Source organism: Castanea sativa, chromosome 5 (assembly GCF_040712315.1).
Source record: "Castanea sativa cultivar Marrone di Chiusa Pesio chromosome 5, ASM4071231v1".
Lineage (NCBI taxonomy): Eukaryota > Viridiplantae > Streptophyta > Magnoliopsida > Fagales > Fagaceae > Castanea > Castanea sativa.
The window spans coordinates 16,716,794-16,733,359 of record NC_134017.1 but is presented as its reverse complement, the minus strand read 5'-3'; the positions used below and the strand labels follow the sequence as shown (position 1 = coordinate 16,733,359).

The following is a 16,566-nucleotide window of genomic DNA, read 5'->3' as shown; positions in this document are numbered from 1 at the left end:
ACAATTGGGGTGTGGATAGTATATCAATCAAGGCAAGTCCATAAAGCCCACATAAAAAATCTAGAAAAAGACCCAACAAATGAGTGTTGATAATGGTGCTAAATAACAGTGTGGCGCGAGATTCCCATGAAAGTGGACGTGTGGGGTTTCCATGCAAGGTTGATATGTGATTTTCATGGATGGCATATGAAAGGCTCATGGATGACATGTTGATGAAGAAAAAGTCCATAAGGTAAGAGGGAACAAGTAAGACTTGTTCATGACCACAAAATGGCAAAAACTCACATGTGAGAGTGAGATCGTTGAGTGTACACGTGTGAGTAAAGTTTCACATTGAATAATGATGAAAATAATAGGTTATTAGTATAGTATAGGCCTTTTAGATTAAGTGTGTCTCTGTATGTTATATTAACTATTTAAGGCAGTTCCCAATGTGTTATCTTCCACCAATAACTCCCTTAATCAATGATTTAACGCCCCTTGATGACACTCGAACGACAAAAATGGAACTCTATGTGAGCGTTTGGGAAGCGCGCTTTGTGCTTCCCATGTCCACGTTTTTTTTTTTTTAAAAGTAGTAGCGCCTAGTGCACTGTTCATGGGACATGAACAATGCACCAATGCATATAAACAGTAAAAAAAAAAGTGAACAGTAATTTATTATTATTTTTAGTTTTTAGTTTTCAACCAAATAAGCAGTATCTAAATAGACCTTATTTATTGACAATAAACGACTGTCATACTTTTATCTTGAAGCTTGAAAAGGATTGGGAAAGCCGTGGGGCTTTACTCTTATCATCAACTTAAACCATAAAATATCAAGGCCGACAAAACAATGCCTTAGAAAGTCTTAAAAGAAGTTTCCCAATGATTATGGATCACAACTAGTATTGGGGGCCCAACCTTGTTCTGAATCCTCATCTCCAATAGCTTCCTTTTTCCTTAGCATTTTCCGGGCAAGGGCAAAGTACAAATCAAACAAAAACGAAAAACTTTCTTAGCAAAAAATTCTTAGTTTCCCACACTGAAGTCTTGGAAACAAGGTTTCGGGGAAAGAATACAACGCGGAAAAATATGTATTCACATATACAATGTCAAAACCACGAAACATAAAGATTCTTATTGACTAAAAACATTATTTAGGAAGTCAAAAGACACATTCCTAGAAGACACTAAGAAGTTGACATTTGACGTACGTTATGGATTAGATAAACCGTCCAGGAATTTAATAGACACATTCTTTCTTACTCAATTTCTCTATCATTTCCAATTGCAAGCAGATTTTCAAAGCATCTAAAAACGAAGTAGTTTGCATCATTGCTAATTTCCTATATATAGGTGTCTAAAAAGACCGGAACATAACTTTTTAACTCATATTTTTCCTTTTTAGTATAAAGTTGAAGCCTCGTAGGAAAACATAATATAGCTTTGAAGCTTAAGGAGATGGATTCTAGGCTTCTAGAGGCAATTAGGATAAAAGACACACCCACTTTGATCAGTTTATTTCAAGCAAATGAAGGAATTCTTGAGCAAAGAACAACCGATTCCTTGGACACTGCATTACACCTTGCTTCGATGTTAGGGCACGTTGACATGGTATCCGAAATTGTTAAGTTGTGTCCGGACTTGGTTGCTGCAGAAAACAAGAAGCTTGAGACTCCAATACATGAAGCTTGTCGCCAAGGGAAGGCCGAGGTCTTGAAGCTGCTATTAGAGGCCAATCCAATGGCAGCCTCTAAGGTCAACTCTGAAAACAAGAGTGCGTTTTTCATAGCTTGTAGTAATGGCCATTATGACGTAGTGAAACTCCTCTTAAATAATACCGGGACGTTCAGAGGTTTAGAGGAAAATGTATTTGATCAAATTTGCATCCATGTGGCTGCATATGAAGGACATACTGGTAAGTAGCAAGAGTTTTTTCTTAGTTAAATTATACTCATTCATAAACTATTCACATGAAAGATTTACGCACTTCCATTGATTTTTAAGTCCACCTTGTGATATTTTTTTACCAAGTCATTTATTCTATATGATAATTATTAAGTATTAAAATTAGACTACTCTTGGTGCAGATGTTGTTAGAGAGTTACTAGATGCGAGTCCTAACTTTGCTCTAACGATTGACGAGAATGGAAACTTGCCATTGCATTTTGCTTGTATCCGTGGACACACAGATATAACCTGGATGCTCCTAAGCTGTGATGCAAGTCTCGCTCTGCAGTATAACAACAATGGTTTTACACCACTGCATATGGCATCAATGCATGGCAGAGTTTCAGTCCTTGAAGAATTTGTTAAGATGGCTTCGGTATCTTTTCATTATGCCACATATGAGGGAGAGACAGTGTTTCATCTAGCTGTGAGATATGGTCAATATCATGCTCTAGTGTACTTAGTGCATGTCTCCAATGGTACAAATCTCATGCACCGTCAAGATCGAAATGGTAACACCATTTTACATGCTGCAGTTTCTGGTGGGCACCATCAGGTGAGAGAAATGGATGTTAATTTCAATTATGTTTTTTTTTTTTTTTTTTTGAAACCATAAGCATGAGACATAAAATGAGACTACAATCACAACGAGGATGGCATAAAGCACAAGCATGAAATATAAAATGAACTTGGTGTAATTCTCATGGCTGACTTATATGGCTCATCATGTGCATCTTGTAATCCAAATAGTTTTGACTAGTTTTCTGAAATGCTTGGAAATTTTGGAAAATTGTAGGTATTAATAATTATGATGCCACAAATTTTGGCTAAATTAGTGCTTTTCATGAATAAACTTACTAGCTCATTCATTTATATATATTAAAATAAAATAAAATAAAAAAACAGGGAGAGTAAACAGTTCTGTCTCCCACCTACATCATTTCATGTTGGTTTCCTGTGTCATTGTCTGAATCCTTTCTTCACAAAAAGATTAATTAAAGGTCATTTGCGTCCATAGTTGATCATCTAGGTATTATCACTCTGCTCCTGTGTTATGTTCTAGAATTGATTTGTTCTTTCATATCAAGTTATTAAATCGATATGCAAGAAGCAAAATTAATATATTCTCTAATCTACTATACTTAAAAAGTTAAAGGTACAAGCATTATGTCAATCTATATGTGAACACGTCTATTTATTGTGCTCTTTATTGTACGTTTGTACCAGATAGTGGAGTACTTGATCAACAAAACAAAAGTGGAGATTAATTCTCAGAACTTTCAAGGACTCACAGCACTTGACATCCTCAACAAGACTAAGAAAAATAAAGAAATTCGGCGACTTAAATCCAAGTTCATTAAAGCTGGTGGTAAAAGCAGTATCAAGTTGTTATCTTGTTCGCCAGAAGTAGATAGAACCAATGATCAGCTGCCTATTATACGTAAGAATTCTTCATGGCAGGGTTGCATAGATGATGATTTGGATGTGTCCGTTATGAGTGAAATGGTTTCTTATGAATGGAAGTGCTCACCTAGATTAAGCAAGGGAACCAACTCTAGAACATCATCACCATGCGACCGAGTTGGAGAGACATTTGGCAATGAAACATATAAACAAGAGTCCTTATCCCCAACCAATATGCGACAACACAGACATCTTATCAGAAGGCACCAGGAAAATATAGGTGATGTTTACCGAAATAAGCAGCATGAAAAAATATACATGGAAGCCTTACAAAATGCTAGGAACACTGTAACACTTGTTGCCATTTTGATTGCTACAGTTACTTTTGCTGCTGGAATTAGCCCTCCTGGTGGATTTTTTCAGGATGGAGAAATGAAAGGGAAGTCGATACTTGGTAGAACAACAGCTTTCAAGGTCTTTGCAATAAGCAACAACCTTGCATTGTTTACCTCTCTATCCATAGTGGTTGTTCTTGTCAGCATCATCCCCTATCAGAGGAAGCCACAGATGAGACTCTTGGTGGTTGCTCACAAGGTCATGTGGGTAGCTGTGGCATTCATGACAACAGGTTTTGCTGCAGCCACATGGATGATCATCCCTCACAGTCAAGGGACAGAATGGGTGTTTGTCACACTAATAGCAGTAAGCATTGGCACCCTGGGAGCAAGTTTTTTCGCCCTAGGTGTGATGCTGGTTGATCACTGGCTGCGGAAACAGAAGTTGAGAAAACAAAGAAAGGATAGAGGGGAGGGTGTTGACATAGAAAGTCAAATTTCGGATGTTGAGAGCACATACCATCAAGGATATCACTCATACTGAACGTTTAATGTAGCGGTAACAATGTAGGATTTTCTTACATATTGTTTTTGTTCAGGATGTTTTTTCCTCTTGTGCTTCTTTGAAGTGTGAGGTTTCTCTGTATATACACACACACACACACCACATTTTATGTAATATCAATTAAATCAATAGTTATAGCAATAAAATAGTAACAATGGGAATGATCAATAAGTGGACAACTAAAGGAGAAAACCTTTTGAAATGATAAACCATTAGACAGAAATAATCCCATAAAAATCCATTATGAATAATTACAATAGTCAGTGACTTATCATTATCAAACCTTTGTTAGCTTAAACTCTATACCACCTCTACAAGTAGAAACACCATCCCTGCCTTCCTACCATAGAAAGGTAGTAGTCCCAGAACCTCTAGAATCCTTCAATGGTGATTTCCTCTATGAACTCCTGGCTCACAGAAAGCCAGAACCTCTGAAACGACAAGGCAACTCCCTCAAGGTTTGACTGCAGCGAACCTCACTGGAATGGCTATGTGGTCTCAACTCACAAAAACTCTCTTTTAAGATTAAGAGAAGAGTGGAAAAATAAAAGGGGTATTTTATGGAGCACTTGGCGTGGGTTCTTTCGTAATCTTGGCTATGACAAGAGGATACAAAAATAAGAGCACAAGCCCAAGAGCCAAATGGGAGAGAATGATAGGCAATTGCTTTGGGCTTGATAGTTTGAGAAGCAAAGCCAATCTCATTCTACTTTGCTGCTTTGCTCAGGAGCTCATATCCGCAAACTCTCTCTACTCACATATATTTTTTTGGTTCAACAAATGAGCATCATAAAATGCTCCCACACAATTGCCTTTTTGCTTGCGTGCTTAAGAAGCCAAGGAAAGAAAGTCTCAATCTGTGTGCCTCTCAAAGAATGGCTAGAGAGCTTAGCAGAAAAGCCCCACCTAGCTTCTCTAAAAAAACTTCAAGACCCAAGACCCTCATTATCTCTAAGAATCTGGATATTGTTGGACAGCTTGAGCAGGCTTGTTATGGCTTGAGCAAGAATTTTTAGCTTCCAAGGTCCTAAGTTTAATGTTTCACATAATGATTGAGGAATGCAGACCTACTCCAGATTACATTGTCTTGGTATTTGTCAATTTAATTCCTAGCATAATGAAAATCATCTTGATTTTATGCATTGCATTGTCTAGTAGCTCAAAAAAATTGCATGACATTTGCTGTCATTAATTATACTGAACCACCAACTTCCGATGAACTTCAATTTGCAAGTTAATACTGATCTAGAGAATTAAAGGTGCCTCAAAATTCTTATCCTCACTTTTTGAAGATCCCCTCTATATAGTTGTAGAGAGGGAAAATTCCCGACCTATCACAAGCTGACACATCATACTACCAAGTCCACAAAATACAACCAATTACAAAGCGCCACATACTGCTGCTAGGTTTTGCCATCACTATTCAGATTCCAATAGAAATTTGCCAAGTGTCATTGAAATAAAGGCATGAAACTACATCAGCATGCGTAAACGATGACACCAGCAGCCCTGCACGTGTAAGCGATGACACAAGCAATCCAGCACGTGTAAGCGATGACATAAGTGGACCAATCAGGCTGTGACAAGTGTCACCAATCAGACTCCGCCACGTGTCGCTCACCCACCCCTAAACTCCTATAAATAGAAGCCTTCCTAAGACATTTGGGAGGATAGAAGAAAGAAGATATCTTGAGTTCAGAAATCCAGAAACTCTGCCGGAATCAAACTCCGAAGCCTCTAGGAATTTCAAGAACTTCAACCTAAAATACAGACAACATTCGAAGCAAAGTCATCCAAACTACTTGCCTAAATCTCAAAGTTCACCGGAATCAAGCTCAAAAGCCTCCAGGAACCTTAATACACCATAAATCAACGAAACTCTACGGAATCAAGCCTCTAAAGCACCGAAGAACTTCCACCACCGAAGAACTTCCACCACAAACCTTCAAACACGAAGAACACGAAGAACAAAGAATTTCTAACAAGCTTATGGCCAGAGATTCGTTGTAATTCCGTTTCAAAGATCTTCGATCCATTCCTCAGCCAAATTGAAGGATATCTTGTGTTCAAATCAAAATCACATTACCACAATTCCAATCAACAAATATTTCAAGGAGATCGAATCAAAGGATCACTCTTTTGTAATTACAGAGAATTGTACCACATATTCATCAATACAAATTCGCATTTGTGAAACTCTTTTACTTGTTTGATTTATTTCGAACTAAGAATTTAGTCGTCTACAAATTCTGGCACGCCCTGTGGGACATCTCTGCCTCTCATCTCTTTCTCTTTCAAAAGAAAAGAAATTCGATTTGCTACTAGCTTCGATGGCTTCTAACAAGAATGCTCAAAAATCGATGATGGATGCTTCCGTTGCGAATGATTATGTCGGCCCAATCACTCGTAGTCGATCCAAAGCTCTTGATCAACCGCAACCCCAATTAACCAAAGAAAGCAAGCTTCATAATACCATCTCTCTAGACTTTCTTGCAAAAAGGAAAGCTACCGCTAAGGATTCATCTGTCTCGAAGGATTTTGAGATCAATGATGAATCATCCCCAACAAAGACCTTTTCTATCAACTCTTCACCCGTGATGAGAAACCTAAGGAACAAAATGCCTTTGACTCATCCTGTCTCATCGTTTTCTCCATCATATCTAGAGGTCATGCCAGTAATGATGACCAACACCTCTACTATGGAAGAAAAGATGGCTGAAATGGAACAAAGCGTCACCCTTCTCACAAAAGCACTTGAAGATAAGGATGTCCAAATTGTAACCCTGATGAACAAACTGGAAGTCCAAGATTCGGGTGAATCAAATCTTGACCTTGACCACCCTCTTGGCTTTACCTTGAAGGGAGAAAACACTAGGGGTGATAAGGGAAAAGGAGGTGAAGGCACTTCAAAACAAGGACATTCCACCTCAATGGCCTCGATATCTGTCCAACAACTGCAGGACATGATAACGAACACCATACGAGCACAATATGGAGGTTCTTCTACACATTCTCTCATATATTCAAAACCTTATACGAAGCGCATTGACAATATGAGAATGCCAAATGGGTATCAACCCCCCAAGTTCTTGCAATTCGATGGCAAGGGAAACCCTAAGCAACACGTTGCTCACTTTGTAGAAACCTGTGAGAACGCAGGGACTCAAGGAGGCCTCTTTGTAAAGCAGTTGTTCGTTCACTGAAAGGGAATGCCTTTGATTGGTATACAGACTTGGAACCTGAGTCAATTAATAGTTGGGAACAGTTGGAAAGAGAGTTCCTTAACCGGTTTTATAGCACGCGCCGCACGGTAAGCATGATGGAGCTTACCAATACTAAGCAGTGGAAAGACAAACCCGTTGTTGACTACATCAATCGGTGGCGTTCTTTGAGTCTAGATTGTAAGGATAGACTGTCTAAAATATCTGCTGTAGAAATGTGCATCCAAGGCATGCATTGGGGACTTCTGTACATCTTACAAGGTATAAAGCCCCGAACATTCGAAGAATTGGCAACTCGTACGCATGACATGGAATTTAGTATCTCTTGCCATGGAAATATGAAACCTCCCGTACCTGAAGAAAAGAAAGAAAGGCGAGAAATAAGGAGAAATGACAGGAATACGAAAAGTAATGTCAAACACTCTATGAATGTCAACCCTGCCCCAGTCAAAATTTCAACAGGAAATGTGAAGGCTAACGAGAAGAGGCCTGAGGGAGGCCAACGACGCGAGACGCGTCGTTCATCACTCAAGGAATGGGAACAAAAGGTGTATCCTTTCCTTGACGCTGATATACCCGAAATGCTAGAACAACTGCTCAACTTGAAATTAATTGAATTGTCATAATGCAAACGACCGGAAGAAGTAGGAAAGGTTGATGACTCGAACTATTGTAAGTATCATCGCATCATAAGTCATCCGATCCAAAAATGCTTTGTTCTTAAAGAACTCATCATGAAGCTAGCCAAGGAAAGGAAAATCGACTTAGATGTTAGTGATGTTGCTCAGTCAAACCTTGTAACATTTGCTTGCGGGTCGCCTAGTTGCATGTCTCCAACTACTAAGCAGAGGGCGAATACCACGTTCATCCGATTTGGTTCTTTGGAACCCGTTCAAGTTCAGCTCTCACAAAAAGCATCTGATTATAACTCAAATGATGATAAAAAGTCAACAATGGATGAGGAAGAGGGTTGGACGTTGGTTACTCGTAAGAGATGGAAGAAGAGACGAGTATTCCCTCTTCATTTAATCACCCAAGAGTCTAGAAGAGCACAAAACCAAATTCAGCCGCAGTCAAGAAGAAAGAATGATAAAAGGAAAGAAAGACTAAGAACGGAAATGTATGATGATTCGGCACAAACCCAAAAATTTCGAAGTCTTGTCACATTGGAAGAATTCTTCCTCATAAAATTCTTTCAAAACAAGTCAGCGGAGGCTGTTCACACGGTCTCTCGTTGCGAAGTTGATGAAAAACAAAAAGGTGTTGACCATGGTAGTTCAAATGAGACTTTGTCATCTTTAGAACAGCTCAAATCTCAGGTTGATAAAGTTGAACTCTCGCAATCCTCCACCTCACCGAAAGAAGGGATCATCCAAGCTCTTGAAGAGCCAAAGATTTACACTCCTTGTACCAATACACTTCAACAAACACAAGAATGTTGCGCGTGCTCTCCAGACTTGACTTTCACTGACGAGGATCTATTGTTAGGCTTTAAGCCTCACAATCGTCCACTTTATGTCTCTGGTTATGCTTGTGAACAAAAGATTGATCACATTCTCATTAATGGAGGTTCAGCTATTAATATACTACCGAAAATGACAATGAGACGACTTGGTCTTGCTATGGAGGAATTATCACACAGTCGCTTGGTCATACAAGGTTTTAACCAAGGAGGACAACGCGCCATCGGCATGATACACTCGGAGTTAATTATTGGAGAATTGACAAGCAATGTTTTGTTCCATGTCATTGATGCCAAGACAACCTACAACATGTTGTTAGGACGTCCATGGATCCATGGAAACGGAATAGTGCCGTCAACTTTGCACCAATGTTTCAAGTATCTTCAAGGTGGAATAAAGAAAGTCGATGCTGACTTGAAGCCTTTTTCTGAAACTGAAGCTCACTTTGCTGACGCGAAGTTTTATGTAGAAGATGATATCCCTAATGAAGTTCTCCCAGTTGAAGTCCCGACCATGAAAAGCAAGCAGGGTGAAAAGAAGCATGTTAAATTCATCACTAGAAAGGATATTCCTTCCCCAAAGGAAGATCCAGGATATGGGAATAACCAGTCTAGTGAATCTACTAGCAATTCAGAGAAAGCGGATGAAAGTTCTACGCCTTCCATTAACCCTCCATTCCTCCGTTATATACCAATGTCACGCCGCAAGAACGGACAATCACCATTCACGGAATGCCTTCAATCTACAATGGACATGCGAAGACCTCCTACAAAGCTCACGATGAAGGATGTAGCCATATTGAAAGAAAATCATGTAATGCCTTGAACTTCATCCACAAATCCTTTGCCCTCAAAGCCACAAAATGGATTCGTGAGGTCTTCACAAAGACTAACAGAGCATGGTATTCTACCAAGTAAACGGACGAAAGAATGGTTTGACCCAAAGGCATATAGGCTATTAGCCAAAGCAGGCTATGATTTCTCAAAACAAAACGGCCTAGGGAAACTAATTCCAGAAGCCACCGGAGAAAAGATGCACGGCCTTAGTAAAACGCAAAGGAAAATGCAACTTGAAGGGCATGAAATTCCTATCCCAAAGACTGGAATAGGTTATATTCCAGAACCACCGGCTCAAATATGGAACAATAAAAGAAGCAATGCTTCAAGTTCCCAATACATAACAGTAGAGGTTGATGAAAGTTCGAATCAAAGAAAAGATCACTCTTCATCACGCGTCTCAGTATTCGATCGCATTAAGGCTTCATCGTCACGAATTACAGTGTTCGACAGGTTGAATACAGCTTGTTTAACGTAAAGTCGGGACATTTTTGCGTGTGGATCAATCTTTAATCGATTGGGGGCAACAAAAAGGCCCATTGATACTTGCTCTCAAAGCTCAATAAACTTTGAGGATCAAAAGGAGGAGAAAGCTAATGATGAGATACATAGTAGTATTCCTTCACGCATGAAGCATAACTTTATCTTGGATATCAGCACTAAAGGAGCTCTCAAAGTCAAAAGGCGAACGATTGTACACACAAGTCAGTCACTCGTCCACAATGAGCAAATTGAAGAAGTATCATCCTCGTTTCATATTACAGTAGAAGAAGATACATTGTCAGATGATGAAGCCACAAAGGATGAGGTCGATGAAGCTCCCCTAGCCTTGGAAGATGGAGTACAGGCTACAGTTGATGAACTTAAAGAGATCAATTTAGGAACTACTGAAGAACCTCGACCAACTTTCATCAGTGCCCTTCTCACTCCTACAGAAGAAGAAGGATACCTCCAGCTCTTGGTAGAATATAAAGAAGTGTTTGCTTGGACTTACAAAGAAATGCCTAGGCTCAATCTAAGTATTGCTTTACACCATTTGGCAGTAAAGAAGGGCGTGCACCCAGTAAAACAAGCTCAAAGACGCTTTTGGCCGGAGCTTATCCCTCAAATAGAAACGGAGGTCAATAAGCTAATTGAGGCAGGCTTCATTCATGAAGTACAGTATCCGGAGTGGATCGCTAATATCGTCCCTGTCAAAAAGAAGAATGGACAAATCCGGGTGTGCGTTGACTTCCATGATCTGAACAATGCATGTCCTAAGGATGATTTTCCGTTGCCTATCACTAAGATCATGGTTGACGCCACTACTGGTCATGAAGCCTTATCTTTCATGGATGGCTTTTCTGGTTACAACCAAATTCGAATGAATCCTAAGGATGAAGAGTTCACAGCTTTTCGTACCCCTAAAGGTATTTACTGTTACAAAGTAATGCCTTTTGGATTACCATATGCTGGTACTACTTATCAACGAGCCATGCAAAAGATCTTTGATAATGTACTTCATAAATACGTGGAGTGTTATGTCGATGATCTGGTGGTTAAAACAAAAAGGAGGGAAGACCATCTGGTAGATTTGCGATCCGTGTTCAACCGCTTAAGAAAGTATCAGCTTAAAATGAACCCTCGAAAATGCGCTTTCGGCATAACATCCGGGAAATTTCTTGGTTTCATTGTGAGGCACGGCGGTATTGAAATTGACCAGTCCAAAATTGAAGCTATCCAGAAAATGCCAGAGCCCAAGAACTTGCGAGAACTTAGAGGCTTGCAAGGAAAACTAGCTTATATACGACGATTTATTTTAAACTTGGTAGGTCGATGTCAACCTTTCAATAGATTGATGAAGAAGGATGCACACTTTAAATGGGATGAGGCTTGTGGCAATGCTTTTGCGCGCATCAAAAGATACTTGCTTAATCCTCCAGTTTTAGGTGCTCCTATCCCTGGAAAGCCTTTGGTGTTGTACATCGCGGCACAAGAAAGGTTTCTAGGTGCTCTTATGGCACAAGAAAATAAAGAAGGGAAAGAAAGAGCCCTTTATTATTTAAGTCGGACTCTCAATGGAGCTAAATTAAATTATTCTCCTATTGAAAAGATGTGCCTCGCTCTTTTCTTTGCCATAGACAAACTGGAGCACTACATGCAAGCACATACGGTCCGTTTGATAGCAAAGGTGGACCCGATTAAATATGTCCTCTGTGCCGTTGGTTTCGGGTCGCATAGCTCGATGGGCGTGCCTTGTCGCAACAATATGACCTTGCATATGTTCCGCAAAAAGCTATCAAATGACAAGTATTGGCAGATTTCTTAGCTGATCACCCAGTTCCATCTGATTGGGAGTTCTCTGATGATTTCCTAGACGAAGATGTGTTTTACATTGAAGTACTGCCACCATGGATGATGTTTTTCGATGGGGCTGCACGTCAAGAAGGAGCGGGGGCAGGTGTAGTGTTTGTTTCTCCACAACGACAAATACTTCTATATTCGTTCTCATTAAGCGAACTTTGCTCTGACAATGTAGCCGAATATCAAGCATTGATCATTGGTCTACAAATGGCCATTGAAATCGGCATATCGCAACTCGAGATCTTTGGGGATTCCAAATTAATTATCAACCAAATCTTGGAGCAGTATGATGTCAAGAAAGAGGACCTTGTCCCTTATTGCAAATATGCGAAGAAGTTGCTTGCAAATTTTGAGGCAATTACATTGGAGCATATACCAAGGAAGGAGAATAGATAGGCTGATGCTTTAGCTAATTTGGCTACCGCCTTAGCATTATCCCAAGAAGAGACAGCCAAAGTTGCTGTTTCCCAAAGGTGGGTAGTGCCTTTCGTGGTTGAAGAAGAAGAAGAAGAAGAGCAAGCCAACGTCATTTCTGTATGCTTTGTTGAAAAGGAAGATTGGCGACAAACAATCATTGAGTACCTTCAACGTGGAAGACTCCCGGATGATGTACGCCACAAGACCGAAGTTCGGCGAAGGGCTGCTCGATTCATTTACTATAAAGAAACTCTCTCCCGCTGTTCATTTGATGGTTTATTTCTCCGTTGCTTAGGAGAGGAAGAGGCTAAACAAGCCTTAGAAGAGGCTCATTCTGGAATATGCGGTGCACACCAATCAGGTCCTAAGTTACACTACAGGATCAAGCGAATGGGTTACGGTTGGCCTACGATGGTGCAAGATTCCATGGAGTATGCTAAGAAGTGCGAAGCTTGTCAATATCATGCAAACTTCATCCATCAGCCACCAAAACCTCTACACCCAACTGTAGCTTCTTGGCCTTTTGATGCATGGGGGCTTGACGCAATAGGACCATTACCAAAATCATCTAGTGGCCATTTGTACATCTTCGCTGCAACTGATTACTTTTCAAAATGGGCAGAAGTTGTGCCTCTTAGAGAGGTGAAGAAAGAAACGGTGGTCAATTTTATCCGAACTCACTTGATCTATCAGTATGGTGTCCCTCGATATATCATAACCGATAATGGCAAACCATTTCAGAATAGGTTGATGACAGAGCTGTGCGAGAAATTTGCATTCAAACAGTACAATTCTTCTATGTACAATGCCCCAGCGAATGGATTAGCCGAAGCCTTTAACAAAACTCTTGGCAATTTGTTAAAGAAAGTGGTATCCAAAACTAAGCGAGACCGGCATGAAAAAATTGGAGAAGCATTATGGGCATATCGAACAACATTTCGAACGCCTACTCAAGCGACCTCGTATTCTCTCGTTTATGGAGTAGAAGCTATCCTTCCCTTAGAATGCCAGATCCCATCACTACGGATCGCCATTCAAGAAGGGTTAACTAAAGAGGAAAATGCCGAGCTTAGGTTACAAGAGCTGGAGGCACTGGATGAGAAAAGGCTCGAGGCCCAACAACGCCTTGAGTGCTATCAAGCTCGTTTGTCAAGCGCATTCAATAAAAGAGTTAAACCACGATCATTCCAAGTTGGTGACTTAGTTCTCACCGTTCGAAGACCTATCATCATGACTCATCGTACAGGCGGTAAGTTCACCTCGAAATGGGATGGACCTTATGTTGTACAAGAAGTCTACACTAATGGAGCTTACAAGTTGATTGATCAAGAGGGTGTAAGGATTGGCCCCATCAATGGGAAGTTCCTCAAACGCTTCTATGCTTGAAAATCGAGAATGGCTCCTCGGTAAGAGTTTAAACTGCCTACTGTAGCACTACAAGGGTACATGATGTCTTCCCATTACCTTTGAAAGTGTACAAATAAGGAGAAATTAATCCCACTCTATGTCACCATTTGCGAGAGTGGCGTAGTGGCTAGATGCCCATGTCGCCCTTGAGGCCAAGGTCTTGGGTTCGATTAGAGGTGATACCCACTATTGCGCAATTGGTACCCATGAAATGCCGTGGGGTGTAGGGTGAGGATTACACACGTGAGCCCTCCCTTTTTGTAAAAAAAAAAAAAAATCATCAAAACCATGAAAAAAAAAATCATCAAAAAAAAATTATTGAACTACGTAATGACTTGATCCCTCTCGAAGGTACGTAGGCAACTTAGTATCTTGTTGCTAAATTCAGTCACTCAAAAAAAAAAAAAAAAGAGTTTCATTGTTAAAACATGAAAAGAAAGGAGCAGGGAATAAGTCTTCGTATCTTCTCTAAAGCCTCCATATCCTGGTCTTCAAGAACGGGAGCGGATTTGACTTCTTCAAGTTGTTCCTCCAAAGCTTGCACAACGTTGTCTTGTTCAACTTGATGAGATTCGATTTGAGACAATGATTGTTCTAATCGGCCAAGCTCGGTTTGCAAGTTAGCCATCCTCAAAGTAACAATATCAAGCTCGGTCTTCAAAGATGCCTTCTCATGCAATGCTTCAGCAAGGAGGAATTCAACTTCAGCCTCACGTTGAATTAAGACAGCAGGACTTGGTCGTGTATTCAGAGATTCTTTCATCTTCAAGTAGTCTGCAACACCCTTGCAATATTTGTCAACATTTTCGCGCAAGTATTGAAGGTCCACTCCAAGAATTGCAATCTCACTATAAATTTCATGTGCTTCTGCTTGTGGGAGGATATTGTCTATAGAAAAATTCGAAAGTCTGTTTAAAAGAACATCCCCCAGCATAGAAGCTCTTGTCCTACGCACGGAAGAAATATGCACCTTGGCATGAAATATAGAGGCTTTTGGAGGGTCGATTGGTTGCAAGGATGAGAGAGGTGTCATTTCTGTCTCAATCAGAAATTTGGATGACGTGCCAGCATCAGCAAACTTACGCCTCTTGAGATCCGAACTCTTCGTAGATGGCTTTAAGGTAGAAGACTGACTATGTGTAAGAAAATGTGCATGATCAGTAGAAGTCTCCGCATCAACACCTTTCATTGGATTCTTCAAATGTTTCCAACTGAGGTTGAAGTTGTCACACACCTCCTTTTCAAAAATTTCAATGGCATCCCTAACTGGTACAGCAAGCGAACCTTTGATGCTTTGACTTTGTGCAAACTTTGACAAGGATTGTGGAATGTCTGAGTCTTGAAGATCCCTCTTTCCCTTCTGAGGCTTGTTGGACGTCAGTGATTTAACAAAGGAGGCAATTTCAACTAGCAAATTTGTTCCTTTGGTAAAATCAGTTTTACATACTCCTTCCCACCATCGTTTGTAGCTATGTCTGACCCGGCTTCCAAAGTCTGACGCAAAAGCCAGAATGAGTACCTTGGAATCTGTGTTGCGGCAAGTGAAAGATTGGTAGAATTGATACAGATCTTTTAAAGAACCTGTATGAATTTCTTCTTTTAAGTCACTTGGAATGTCTTGATGAAATCCAAAGCGCCGATTGAATCTGTGGGGGCTATATGCTTCTACAATGTGTTGGTCTTCACATCGAAATGTCAAGTACCCTGAGCAAAGGCTCATAAAGTAGTCGAACCTTTGAATAGATAAATGATCATTGTCAACGAATGTCTGGTCATAGCTTTTATTAAAAGCAGTCCCGTGCCAAAAGAAGTCGGTGGCAGTTCGTATCTGCTTTCGTGCGGACAATTCACTGAATACAGAGGCAGAACCCACACTGGAGTATTTAGTCATCAAAGGATGGGATAGTTTGGCATGAACGATGCGGTTGCTTCTAAAAAAATGACCCACCCAGGCGTAAACATAATAAATAGCAAAACTAGCTCCAGACTTGCTCGGAGTAGGAGAGGAAGAAATGGTGTTAAGCCCACGATAAATGCTAGCCAGTACTGGGGGAGTAAGGCCAAATGAACGACCATTGGCCATAGAAATAGCAATCTTGAAAGTGCCAGGACGGATGCTATTCAGATCCTTGCTAGGAAAGAAAAATATGCACAGCCAACAGGAAAGAAATGCCGATAGGTAAGTCTCCTCCATTAAGTCACCCTCAATTTGAAGATTTGCAAAGACCCCGTGTTCTTTATCAAACCATGGTCCAGGCTCATTTATCTCACCAAATGGATTCTGACTCCACTTGGGAATGGTTGCCCGTCTCGCTGGTTTTCTGGGAGCTGGGTAACTGTTGTTTCCTCTATACCAAAAAGTAATCCAGTCGCGAATACTCACTTTCCCTTGCCTTTTCATCCGGTTTTGAAGGTGATGATACGCCATGAAAAGGTAGCGGCAGCTGTGCGGTAGATAGGGTCGTCCTTCGTCATTGGTTCCATCTAGCACTTGCGCATTGGGTACCACTTTATCATAAAATGCACCTGTGCAAGGAAGTCCGCCAAGAATGGAAAGATCCCATGGTGTGATAGAAATTTCCCCAACTGAGGTGTGGAGGGTATGGGTAGACGGACTCCAACACTCACACAACGCCTTCATGA

The 16,566-nt window shown here is 40.5% G+C and overlaps 1 protein-coding gene across 1 annotated transcript; it reads left to right on the top strand.

Annotated features, from left to right (window-relative positions):
• Window positions 1-1,399: 1,399 nt before the first annotated feature.
• LOC142637201 (uncharacterized) lies at window positions 1,400-4,370 on the top strand. The gene is made up of 3 exons (XM_075811488.1): window positions 1,400-1,900; window positions 2,073-2,488; window positions 3,160-4,370. The coding sequence occupies exons 1-3, from the start codon at window positions 1,444-1,446 to the stop codon at window positions 4,213-4,215; spliced, it is 1,929 nt and encodes a 642-aa protein (XP_075667603.1). The 5' UTR covers window positions 1,400-1,443; the 3' UTR covers window positions 4,216-4,370.
• Window positions 4,371-16,566: the final 12,196 nt, after the last annotated feature.

Excerpts from the sequence above, each read along its gene's own strand:
- LOC142637201 (XM_075811488.1), top strand. The coding sequence starts at position 1,444 with ATGGATTCTAGGCTTCTAGAGGCAATTAGGATAAAAGACACACCCACT. Across the intron at positions 1,901-2,072 it reads TGCATATGAAGGACATACTG|ATGTTGTTAGAGAGTTACTA; the intron begins GTAAGTAGCAAG and ends CTCTTGGTGCAG. Across the intron at positions 2,489-3,159 it reads TTTCTGGTGGGCACCATCAG|ATAGTGGAGTACTTGATCAA; the intron begins GTGAGAGAAATG and ends CGTTTGTACCAG.